At 50.8% G+C, this 13,133-nt stretch overlaps 1 protein-coding gene across 7 annotated transcripts in view; it reads right to left on the bottom strand.

The window, feature by feature from the left end:
* Positions 1–13,133, bottom strand: part of MVB12B (multivesicular body subunit 12B) — a 66,869-nt gene that overhangs the window by 33,459 nt on the left and 20,277 nt on the right. For all 7 annotated transcript variants that reach the window (XM_074891666.1, XM_074891668.1, XM_074891661.1 and 4 more), the window contains one exon: positions 802–899. In XM_074891666.1, the coding sequence (XP_074747767.1) occupies positions 802–899 (98 nt within the window). The remainder of the gene's footprint in view (positions 1–801; positions 900–13,133) is intronic.

Genomic DNA, 13,133 nt, shown 5'->3' with positions numbered 1-13,133 from the left:
CCCCTTCCTTCTCAGCTCCCTCCACGGAAGGCAGCACTCAGAGGCCAGGCCTGCTCCAGGGGAGCAGAGCTGCCGGGACAGCTCACAGGGACCCCAGCTGCAACCCAACCCACCGCGGGGTCCCGAAGCACAGAACAACTACCTGTACCTGCACGGGTGCACGACGGGCTTGATCCTCTCTTTAAATACACATTTTCCCTGCTGACTAGTACTAGTTAAAAATAAAAGCCAGCTAAATTATTCATTGGCAGGTTTTTTCCACAGTGACATCTGGAAACTATCACTGGCTGTAGCACTTGTATATCAGGCTGGAACAGTGAACAGAGAGAAAGCTGCAGCTGGAGAGACCGAGCGTGCCTGTGCAAGCGCACGCTTCTTATGAGTGACACAGAACCCCCCGTATCCAAACATCTTATTTCAAATATGTCCTAATGCAAGACAAAGCTTCCCATGAAATGGGCAGAGGTGTCATCTCTCATGACTCACCTGTGAAGACCACGAAAAAGATGAGGAGCAAAGTTTGTGACAGTGTTACCTTCCCTCAGAGCTCCCACCCGGCCCCTCCGCGGGCAGCAGCATCCCCCCCGCAGCGATCGGTAACGTCTGCTGCAGTACACATGTGCCTGGGCACGCCCCGGCGTCTCTCTGCACCCCCTCTGCTCCCAACACTTAAGTGGCACCGAGGAAAAGCCGGACGTAGGTTTCACAGGTACCACACAGCTGGCTGCGTGCACAAGCTTCGCTTGGTTACGCTTCCGACCACACAGAAGAGCAGAGAAACCTTTGCGTGTGCCGGCTCACCTGAGATGGCGTACAAATTCGAGTGCTGGTGCTCCAAGTCCAGGCGAGTGCTGTGACTTTTCCCTCGAAAGCTGGCGGGGAGCGTCAGCGAGATATGCCTGAGGATGAGAATGGGAAATGGAGATGACGTTACTGCAGAGCGGAAGGTTACTGCTGCTGTCAGGTCACTCTTGCCCGACGATTTAAGCAGCAAACATTAATTTTAACACTGCTTGTAAAAGCCGGAGCAGGCCCCCAATCCCAGGAGGAGACCGAGGGTGGTTCAGCTGCTTCACCAGCTCCTCAGCCCAGCTGTGAGCGAGACCATCTACACCCTGGTGTGATCCCCCCTGCCCCGCTGACCGACGGACTCAGCCAACAGCCAATGCGCTACAGAGGTGGCCACCCCCCGCCCTGGCAGGACACGGCAGCTCCTCACCAGCCAGCACCCAGGGCCAGCCTGGGCCAGCCTGGGAGCACGGTCCCCCCTCTGCAAACACAAGTGTCAACATCAGGAGCGCGCTCGAACACCCCGTGGGACTCAACCGCGTCTCCTTCAAGGCAGAACGCGCTAACAGCAAGTGCTTTGGATTTATCCATACCAAGAACTTCTAGTACCTTCATAAATAACATCTTTGAAAGTCTCCTGATGACCAAGGGCTGCCCCAAACCTCCCCGGAGCAGTTGCAGGTCCCCGCGCCCCCCCGAGGCAGAGGCACACGCCCAGCGCCCCTGCACCAGTCCCAGGGACAAGTGGAGCCAAACCTCCCCTGGCCCCCTCCAGCCGCAGCAGCGCGGGACGGCCTCCTCCCAGCAGCGCTCTGCCCCGCGCTCCCATGGCGGGGAGATATTTTTACGCTTCCATTAAACCTCCCTATAAACAGGAAAAAGCAGAGCTCATGGACGTGAAGTTGAAACTATTTTCGGTAGCTCAGGAAAATCCAGCACACGGCGAGCCTGAGCACAGGCTAGAAGAGGAGGTGGGCGACTTCCCAGGAACAGGCGGCATGGGAGGGCGGGACGCGGCACCCGACAGGCCCCGCTCCCGTCGGGCCCTCGGGCCGGGGCTGCTCACGAAGCCACTGGAGCCTGGAGCTGCTCCATGCCAGCCGCTGGCACCGAGGATGGACCCAGGCACGGGTGAGCACAAGCAAGGCCACTGGCCGCAGGGGACATGGCTCTGCCCAGAAGCCTGCTGCCAGGAAGGACTTCCTGCTAGTGACATTATTGATGGCCCACGGATTTCTATGCTTTGATGAGAGATTTGGGCTTTTCCCTTTTAATTCGAACCTATATTTTTCTAACGCTGGTCCCAGGTCTGCGTGAATTTTTATCAAATGCTATCATTAATCTTCTGGACTGCGTTGCCACGCGTAATGAGGATGCTCCCTCTTCCCAGAGAGGCACAGCAGGAGGCAGAGGCAGCAGCGACCGTTCCACAGGAGCGAGAGTTACTGGGTACGGTGAGAGCCTCAGCATCGCCCCCCTGCCAGAACAAGGCCTTTGTGTCCCCTCACGGACGCCCAAGCTGCACAAAAGGGCCCTGGGCGTCCTCCAGCAGAGCATCAAATCCACGTTCTCAGCTAGCAGGTTTTATCTACCGAGCAGATCATCTGGAAATTATCTGCCTTTAAAAACAGCACACATTTTGTGAAGGCCTATGTATTTTTAGCCCTTGATGCAGCTGATGGTGAACAGCACAGATAAAATAAGAAAAAGCAAACATCAGTTTGAGTGTGCTTGTGCTTCCCAAAGCTATTTCTAACCAAAAAAAGATGGTGTGAAAATATTTTCAAATTTGGCTAAGAGTTTGCTATTTAAAACACAATCCATATGAGACTCTTTGTGAGCAGAGGCAGGTTTGTCATGAACACACTTTAAAACAGAAGACCACTGCCTGTAGGCATTACACGCTTTTCATTTGTTTTTTAATAGCAGTATCCAAAAATACTTTCTGAGGCACCAAAACAGCTAACAGAAAGACTTTTGAATTTCTCTGGCTCGTACGGGGGACTGCTTTCTTCACCCCAAACAAAACAGCGGGAATAGCTTCGGAAGTAAACAAAGCAGATCTACTTAAAAGGCCCATTTCTGAGCAGAGTATTTCAAAAGTTTCTACCAGCTTCTGCTGCAGGAGAGGCCGACCCTCTTTCCCCTCCGTTCAGCCCTGTTCCACAGCCACCACCAAGCCTGCCGGAGCACGGCAGCAGCAGTCCTGTGGCGGGCTCCGTGTGCGCGCCAGGAGCAGCTGCGGGCTCCGTGCACGCCGGCAGCAGCCTTCCCGCAAAGCTCCGAGCCCTCAGTTTGCAAAAAGACTCTCTGAACCAAGTCCCCAGTCGCTACCAGCGTGCCTGGCAGCTCAGGCGCGCGCCAGGCTTCCGAGCGCCATATGCTGAAGCAGAGCACACGCTCCACGCGTGTAATTAAAATGAATCGCTCGCCGGCCGAGGGCCTGACCACGCGCGCCTGGATATGGCGCAGGAGATGACGTATCCAGACCTCGCTGCCCAACTCCGCAGGGTATCCCGTCTGCTCTCCGCTCCGGACTCAGGGCTCAGGAGCCGAGAGCGCCCATTCAGCCGCTGCTGCCAGCAGCCGCCAGCCCCGGTGGGCTTGAACAGGGGCTGTCACGAGGGCACGTGGAAACGACGGCCGCGGCCCCCCGCCACGGCCGCTTTTGGACACACGGGCGTTTCATGGCTCCCACCCAGCCGCGCCGAGGACAGCCAGATCTCTCCAAGGAGACCATTTTGCTGCAAGACCACCAGACGGAGGGCAGTAATTGCGAGAAGATCAGCTCCCCCCTTCCCCCTTCCCTTTTTTAAAAGTATGACATTGCAGGGAAAAATGGGAAACAAAGTCTAATTTATTTTAAATTAATGCAAACTTTGGCCAGAATCAATATAACTTATACCTACTAAGTTGATTGCATAATGCATTTTCCTTACGCGTCGTGAAAGCCAAATCATTTTGCATTGTAGAAGACAAAAAAAAAAAAAAAGAGTCTGCCATTGAAAAGCAAGAAAATCCCAATTACAAAGTCCCCAAGTTCCTAAACACATATCGTGAAAGTATGTGCAGCTCTGCGGCATATGGCAAATCAATTACTAGTTTAAATTTTAAAACAAAAACATGGTAAATGTGTTGCAGAAATAATCAAGAACAACGGTTTGGTTTAGATTACAGCGGCCACTAGAGTTTTGAATACAATTAATCATCATTCCAGGCAATGGGAAGCCATATTGACACTTATTCCTAATTTGAATATTTAATTAGGGTGAAGTTCTTCATCAAATTATCACAGAACTGGGAGGAAAGCCTAAAAGATTTAAACAATTACTACTTTAACCCTTCACTAACTGCTCACCTGTGAGCACAAGAATCTCTTCCCCGTTCTGCAGAGCAAGAACGCACTGGGGTAACGTGGGGTAACGGGAAAAGGCCGGAGTGAAGAGAGACAATGGACACCCCGGGGGGGCGGGCGGGAGACGCACGGACACAGGCTGCCCACGCTCCTCCACCTTCAGCGGAGCAGAGCTTTCAGGCCAGATCTCTATTTTACCATCAGGTGTGGTCCCTCCTAGGGCTTCTGTGTTTTGCTGGGTTTGGTTTGGGTTTGATTACTTCATTATGTTTTTTTAAACCGAAGAGCCTGCCCAGTGTCACCCGTCAGGCCCCTGTGCCGAGGGACACTGCAGCTGCTGCCCACCCCGCGCAGGAGGGTCCCAGCCCCTGCCCTGCACCCACGGGACGGGGCCGGAGCCCAGCGCTGCTCCGGACCCACCGCCCCTCCCGCCACGCCATGGGCGCCCTCCCTCTGCACAGCTCTGCCTCAGATCGCTCAAACATCCCTTTATGTGCTGTATTAATCCATATAAGAAGATCTCTTTTAATGAGGAGTGATATAGTTATGAACTCTCTAGAGCCATAATTAGAGCAAACTAATTGAAGTTGTGTTTTGACACACTTTCCAAATTCACGGGTACTGCATGACATATTCACAACACTACTGCTGCACAGCCATGGTGACAGCAAAATCATTAGGCTAATAACGCTTATTTGCATTCTTATCATGCCAGCAGCATGCCGTTAAATACTGCCTCAACCAGTGCTCGTTTACTCTGAAAGTTTCCACTGAAAGATATTAACAGTAATTATTAGTACTTTAGTGGAATCTCTAATGTTAAGGAATGGCAACTCACATTAACTATCCCCATGCCAATTATTTTCCTTTTGAACCATCACAAAAAGCACTTTTCTTCCTCCCTGGCGAGGGAGGCAACGAGGTGGATCTGGTGCTGCCAGGAAGGACAGACACACGCCTGCCCCGGCGAGGCCGTCGGGGCTCCAGCCGCGCTCTCCAACACCAAAGTCAAAACCACACTGCTCCAGCACGGGTTAAATGTAAAAAATATTTTTCCCCAGCATACAATAATTTCCAGGATGAAACTACTGCAACAGCACAGTTCAGGACAGAGCAGATTTAATTACTCTCTTAACTTCAGCTTTTCTTTCAGCCATTAAATCTATGGAACAAGTCCACATACACCAGCAACAGAAGCAGCACGTGATAAGAGAGATCCTTCACGTGCTAGCAAAGGCGGTTTGAGGTCTGTGCACATTATGGTCACTTTTTGAACGTTTTTGTAGAGAAACTCGCATAAAACAGGCCCAGGAATGCCTGACAGTTCCAAATCGGTTATTAATAACTGTCTGCAGGAAGGTGATGGACTGCTTTTGAAGTCAGGGGGAAAGTACTCATAAAAGGTAACATCATAAGGGGAAATGCCAGATATCAAAGGATGCTTCGTAATTCATATAAAAATATCAACAATGCACAGCAAAAGAACAATGCTAAATTTTCACTTTCCAACTGGATTGGATGACCATGGTGGAGAAATCAGGGAAAACTTTTAAGAACCGCTCCACGTTACCAAATATATTAGAAACCATCCTGCATGCTGCAGACTGGGATTGTCCTGGTCTTTGACGTACCACCGTCATGACTGCAATTTAAACGAACTTAAAGAGCGGTGCCGCAAAAACTGCAGTCTCCTAGGAACACCTTCCAATAAAAAGAATCATATCTTCCATAATCAATGGATTATGCAAAGATCATGCCTCATGAAAAACTGAGGACAGAACAATTAAATTCCAAGCTGTAGAAAACTGAAAACACACCTACAAGAACTTAATATCAGGCTGGAGCTCTCAAGAAACATAACCCAACTTGAAAGCTTTGCCTATGGAGGCAGGAAAAAGCCCATTTCTAAGAAACGAGCTGCTGGAGCTGCTGACAGACGTCAGAGGACCTCGCAGCAACCGCTCACCTAGCAGAATGCATTTTCCAAACTGCAGCTCACAGACAACCCACGGCAGATATCTACGGCTCTGGCAGTGTCCAGAATCCCATCTACAGTATTTATTCACAGTCCTTAACTTTTACTGTGCTCAGGCATTGCGATGCCAGAACACCTACCTCATACTCCAAAGAACTGCAATGAAAAACAAAACTGTGAGGCAAGAATCACCTCGGGTAATGGACTTCATTCCAGACAATCTATTCTAATCGTGTAAACCAAATATTTAAATACTTTCTAAAACCTTCCTGACCCTTTCCCTAAAACAAGCAACATATGGGCTTTGCAAGCATTTCATCTCATTCCAAGCTACTAAAATATCCTGTTTCCCAAAAATCAATGAGAGCTGGTGGTGCCAGATTCAGATTTTATAAAAGCCCAAGCGCATGGGAGAATGAAAAAGGGAGTGAACGCTTCTTTCCACTTTTAGATCTACCCATTTCATTTTGCCAGCTGCAGAGGGGAGAAGGCCTGTCTGCAGCAGACGTACCGAGGCAGCGCACACAGCGTGCCTCCGCGCAGCGCCCCCGGAACGACCACGCCTCGAGGAGAGGGGGAAAGGATGTTGCGCTCTTCTGTCAAAACTAAAGCAATCCCCAGCTGAACGGAACAAACCCCGATGACGCTAACAAGGGAGCGTGATCTACTGCAGACCAGCGACCCAAAATGTAAGGCTTAATGCAGAATGAAGCTCCTGCAGCTTCCTCTATACAGGGATTAATTTAGATCAGAGGACTTAAGTAACCAGGATAGAACAGCTGCCAAACAATAGAAAAAACCCAACAAGTTTAATTTACGCTGCTTGGAAGTCTGAGCTGTAGCCCATTAAATTGTTATAGGCAGAGGACTGCATCAAAGAACGGAGACCTCGTACTGTAAGCATGAAGTGCTTATGAAGTGGTTGTCTTAGATGAGCAGCGCGGTGTCTCTGGAGGCTGCAGCGGGAAGAGCGCAGCTTTCCACATCCTTCACTAGCTGCTCTCCAGAGTCAGGAGTTTTCAGATAATGAAGCAGTAGGGAAAAATTGCCAAACAGCAGAAATACTCCAAAAAGATAAATTACACATGGTGTAAGCTTCCGCGGTTAGGATTTTAAATTCTGTCAAATTAATCAGCACAACAAAGCCAGGGCTCAGGCGTCGGACGAGAAGCATCTCTCGGAGGCAGAGGGGGGCTGCGGCCGAGCCCCCAGCCCCGGGGTGCTGCAGGCACAGCCCAGCCCCGGGGGAGCAGCGACGCCGGCCCTGCACAACCCGCTAAACAAATATTCCACATAAAGACTCATTTGGGAAGAGCACGTTGTCAGCACTTTGCCAGTAATAAATAATGACAGTCCAAACACTTTACTAAAAGCAATAAACTCAAGAAGTGTTTTGGAAAATGGTGAAAGTGATTGATTTAAAGAAGGAAATATCTGAACACAACCACATGCACTTCAGGGTGAAAGCACAGATTACAAATCAACAGTGGCAGAGATCATATTAAATAGCAGACAACACAAGTTTTAGGGAAAAAACGCTCGATTCCCCCGCAGGGCTTATTTAACAAGTGAGTATATAGCGTCTTTGAATGAATACCTTCGGTTCGTACTTAATGACCCTACGCTATACCCTGAAGAAAACATGCCTCCAGGAATATTACTGTAGCAGCAGCAGGGCTCTATAAAGAAAAATGACTCTAAGGAGATCGAAGCCTCTTCACTCAGAGCACTCCCCAAATTTTTCAATGCATCCTCAAAATCAGCTAAATCAATCAGACTTCTTCTAACTACAGTTAATGTCTGTCTCTCTCAGCTGCTGCAAGGGATCCTTGTGCCTGGAAACCACGCGTATTGTTCAAACATTTTTTCCTAATCATCATCTTCTACCACTAAAACATACTGGACTCTGACCAATTTTTGCACGTCTTCATCCAGCTGAGCTGGATCTAAGCCATACGGTCAGGGCAGCTTCATAACAAATTCCTTATGGGAAACAGACTCTGGATAAACGTACGCCAGCACCCCTTACCCACTCAGACAATCACGTTCAGATTTGCACAGTGTACACTCATCACGGACATTTCATCCTTAAATTTTGCTTCTAACCATACCCACTGGAAGGGGTCTGTGGAAACACTTCTTCCAAGCTCCAGCTTATTGTTTCAGTCTCATTGTGGTTTTTTTATCCACAGCTACTGGGATGTGAAACCCAGCCCTTGTACCGCTCTTGGCCTCTTGCAGGGTACGTAGTTTTAAAACTAGGAATATTGTCCTGTATTTCACGATACAAGTGACTTGAGCATTCAAGCCAAAGAATATGTTTTATTAGTTGTAAATCAGAAGGTAGTTTCACTTTAGAGCTCTTTTGATGAAGCAGATTAGAAAATGCAACTCCACCAAGAAGGAAGCATTTTGCAGAAAGGATCAGGCTGTCGGAGATCCCACTGGCAACGTTTCTCAGAGCAGTCTCCAGTCAAACCAGAAACGTCCATCCAAAAGTACTCCTTATTTGGTAGCATTTGGGTCCGATGAGGGACTTTAAGGCAGACCCCCCCACTCTGTGGAAGGATCCTGGCCATCGGGCTGCCAGCGGCGTCTGCCCGCGGGCCCGCGGCAGCTTTCTGAAGTCTTGGCTTTGTTCCACGCCAGAGCAGAATAAGCACTGAAACCCTGGAACCTTTTCCTCTACAGACTCTCCATAAAATTTATTTTAAACGTCTTAAAGAAAAAGTTAAGATAGTTATTTCTAAATAATATTGTAGCTACTTAAGAAACAGGGGAGGCAAAAGGCTTCCCACTTCCCTTCAATTAGCCCGCGGCCGCGGGAAGACGCTCACCGGCAGAGCCAGTCCCGCTCTGTGCCGCACCGCTGGCTGGGGCTGCTTTATTAGCTGCCACCTATTGCACATCATCAGCCTCCAGCAGAAAGCCACACACTGATCATTTTCCAAGCTTACATGACAAAGTTCAAACACCATTAATAAATCAATTTGAAAAATCAGACTTCTCTGCCTAGAAAGGAAATTCTTACATTCCTTAACATTAAGCTCCACTGGGAGCAGAGGAACAGGAGCAAATCATTTCCCTTTCCTAAGGAGGGGTAGTTTAACTATTTAAAAGGTAATTGGGAGCACGGGAGGAAAATTTACACATCCTGCTCTTATTTCAGGGGTTTAAGTAGGGCAATTGTTATCTTCTTATCAAAACCAGAGCAGCGCTTCCCTGGTGCGATGCGCTGCCAGATCGGTATTTCAAGGCCCGAGCGCTCGGCGGCACGGACGGAGGCACAGGGCGGGACGGCTGCCAGGCCCGCAGCTGCCAGCCCTGCGCGCCGCAGCGCCAGCGAGCCCTTCCCGTAGCTTATTAGCCCTGCGGCTCAGGCAGGACTCACAGCCACCACAGACGTGTGCGGGGGCCCCGGGGCTGGCCTGGCACACAGCCCCACTGCAGCAGAGCCAGGACCCCCGGGGAGGAGGCCAGCAGCAGGGAGAGGCACAGACCCCCGTCCCCCCACAGACCCCCTGTGCACAGGGAGGCTTTGCCTGGCTCCGGCTCACCCCACGCTCGCTGCCTCTGGGGCCAGCCCTGCTGCTCCGCCTTGCCAACCGGGAGAAAACCCTGTGCCCTTTCCACCCGGCTACCTTGTGCCAGCTTCGGCTGGCAGCGCTGCGTGCCCCTCTCCCGACCCTCTCCCCAGCTGGCTCCGCAAACCGGTGCCTCCTTGGTGCTGGTGCCCGGCTGCGTCAGGAGCCCCGCGGGCGGGATGCTCGGTGCTCCCAACCACCACCCCGCCAGCACGGCAAGTCCCTCCTGCACCACTGGGCTCTCCCGGCCAGGCCAGGCGTCCCGCGGCGCTGCCACCTCTCCCGGTCACCGGGCACGCCTGAGGCACGGCACTCGGGGCCAACATTGCTCCGCTCGCCCGTGTCTCGCACCGGTGACCGGCTCGGGGCTCTGCCTCCCAGGCGGCAGCGGGCACCGTGAGCCCCACCGAGACCCACAGCTCAGGGTCACCCCTGCCCCAGCCTGGCCTGCCCTCTCCCCAGCGCTGGGCTTCTCAATCCGAGCGGCCATGGAGACGTGCCAGAGGCAGCCCAGGAGGAAGTTCTGCCCTCCTGAACCCCAGCGGCGAGCGCCCAGCCACGCTAACACATGATACGAATACAAGTGGATTGCAGCAAGATCCTCCTTCTCCCTGGTAAGCCATTAACCTTTCAGATGACAGCCTTGCAAACTAAATGACTGAACGATTCCCAGGGTCAGCGCGAATCTACATTTTCAAAACCTGACATCAACAAGTAAAAGTTGTGACTGAATCCTGGTCTCTGCGAGAGGAAGATTAAACGCCTGTGACACATCATCTGCAATCAGAGTGCTCCATTTCCCAAAGTATCCGTCACAGATTGATAACATCCACGCAAAAAGTTAAGTGCAATTATGTCTGTCACTGTAAAACACACTTCAGCAGCACTGACTGACATCTTGCTTGCAGCTGACAAATTGTGAGAGGGCTGTTTGAGTGACGGTGGTAGAGACTCCTGCCGCACCTCGGGAAGGGATGCGGAATGCGCTCCCGAATCACAGAAGCCACGCGGGCTCACGAAGCACCACGGCTGACGGGAGCCATCGCGCAGGCACCCACAAGGAAAAATGGCTCGAGGCTGGCTCTGTGAGCACTCACAGAAGTCGGGGACTTGCCCCCAAAAGGCTGGAACTGGACCTGAAGAGGAGAACATCACACACAAACCCTGTTCTAGCCTGCTCCGACAGAGCTCAGGGCATGGAGGGGCTGAGCCCTGAGATGCTGCTCAAACGCTCGTGCCAGGTCCCAGCCCACACGCTGGCAATCGCCGATCCCCAGGCGGAGCGAGGCAGAAGTGGGCAAAGGGCCGGGCGAGTTACCCGTTACTAACACCTCTTTTGGGGGAGGATCACCTCTCGCTCCCCAAAGGGGTGTCACCACGCAGCACCGGTGAGCGTGGGCCCTGAGTGCAGAGCTGCTGAGGAAAGTCACATTAAACTCCCACTGGTGACTCAAGTCAACAAACGCAGCCTTCTAGGATGGGAAACTGCAAGTGCATTTCTCCAGGCTGCCATTAGTGCCAAGAAGCTGTCGCAGAATTTGGAGAGAAAAGACAGTAAAGCAGCTTGATGCCTTGCACAATGGCAGGGCTGTGCTCCACAGCACAGCATGCCCCCCTTGCTGGGGTGCGTGAGGGCTGCCGATAGAGCCCATTAAGCCAGATGCCTGCAGTAGGAAACACCAAGGAGGAGAAACGGCTGAAAAATAACGTGTGCAGTCCAGCACGAATATCAAACAAAGCCTCCCCTTGTGCAGCTCCGACCGCGAGCCGTAACCCCGCGACACAAGCGGTGGAAGCAGCATCGCTGACGCGCAGCAAGCTGGGGAGGTCAAACCTCCGACAGATGACAAAGCTCTGATGTGCCGCCCTCCGCTGCCACCGGGAACTTTGTATCACAGATCAGAGCAGGAAACATGGCCGGTGCAGAAACAAACGTCTCCCACAGCAAAAGCCCTTCCATTCAGGAAGGTTTTGCTGTGCAGAAGCTCACTGGTGTCTTTTACTGGTCTAGTTTATGTCCAGCGTTAGCAATTGTTCTGAAGCACCCAGGCATACCCTCTTGATTTAAAATTATTTTATAATGCTCGACAGCAGCTGAAGAGAGCAGCCAAACACCTGACCAGCCCGACGGCAGAATCTCCACACACGCTCTATTCGGCACTGCTCACCCATTTTCTCTCAGCACTCACAGCAGCATCAGCAACTCGCTGCTGTTCCTGCCAGTATACATCTATGTGGAATAAACCAGCAAACTGGCTACCAGTGCAACCTCATCTCTCTATGGCGATGTAAAAATAAGAGGTTACTTGTGACCACAATCTTCCACAAACATTAAGTGTTGAGTAACTTACCACATTGCTGATAAAGTATTAGGAAAGGCTTTCAAGTGGTATGTGTTCCCCATAATAATGAAATATTTGCAGGATGCACCTTTATATACATTTCTATTTCTTAACAAATATATTGGATAATAAATAATCAGAGTAAAAAAACAGACATGAAAGATGCTTTGAATGATCAGGCTGGTGGTGTAAAAGTTACCTGTAAATCATGCACAGGGCATGAGAGTGGAGCTGGCTACAGACAGGTGGTTTTTACTAGGAGGCATTAATGTAACATTCAATTATTCCACTGCATACTGGCTGTTTTAACTCAGCCAAATTAGAATACATTTTATATTGACTATTTTGACATTTGCTTTATTTGGCAAGTAAAACAAAACTGATCCAATTTCCTTGCAGCCATTGTAAACCATAAACTGTACAACAAGAGGTTATAAAATATATAAGCCTTGTAAACACTTCTTTTCAGACTGTCGCTGATGCTCTGAGCTCTAATTTTGGCCCCGTTCCCAATAGCTCTGACGCTGCTCTGCAGCCTTCCCTGCTCGGCCATAAAGTGACCCTTCCACACTTAGTGATTAAGGACCGCCATTGACATTCTCTTGCTATGATAATTTTTTCTCTTTATTGTGGAAATCTGCCCAGGCAGGAATTTCTTGCGGACAGAAAATGAAGATCTGTGCTCTAAAATCAAGACATCTTTTCCTCTGATCTCGCACGGCCTGTGCTAGCATGTAGCTGATGTCCAGCGGAGCTTCAAAACAACGTATCAGCTCCCGGGGGGGCAGGCTGAAACCTCCAGCAGACTGCTGGCTTTTCATCTCTCTTGCCTCCATCTCTGCTTGAGAAGCAAGACAGCATGTCTGCCTGCAGCACACCTGACAGCACGGGACCGCCAGCAGCATGCCACAGCGTGGCAAGAGACCAGGCAGAACTCTCAGTGAAAGAAATGCCCAGATGCTTTGGGGAGCTCCAAGAGCCACCGCAAGACAGTGGATTTAAGTCTGGGTCACGGGCGAAGGCTCAGAGGTACACACGTGCCTTCACAAGACACCCGATAGATTTTTCGGGAAGTTTACAGCCATTTA

The sequence above is a fragment of the Strix uralensis genome, chromosome 21, assembly GCF_047716275.1.
Source record: "Strix uralensis isolate ZFMK-TIS-50842 chromosome 21, bStrUra1, whole genome shotgun sequence".
Lineage (NCBI taxonomy): Eukaryota > Metazoa > Chordata > Aves > Strigiformes > Strigidae > Strix > Strix uralensis.
The sequence above is the reverse complement of the archived record's forward strand: the minus strand, read 5'-3'. Positions and strand labels throughout refer to the sequence as shown.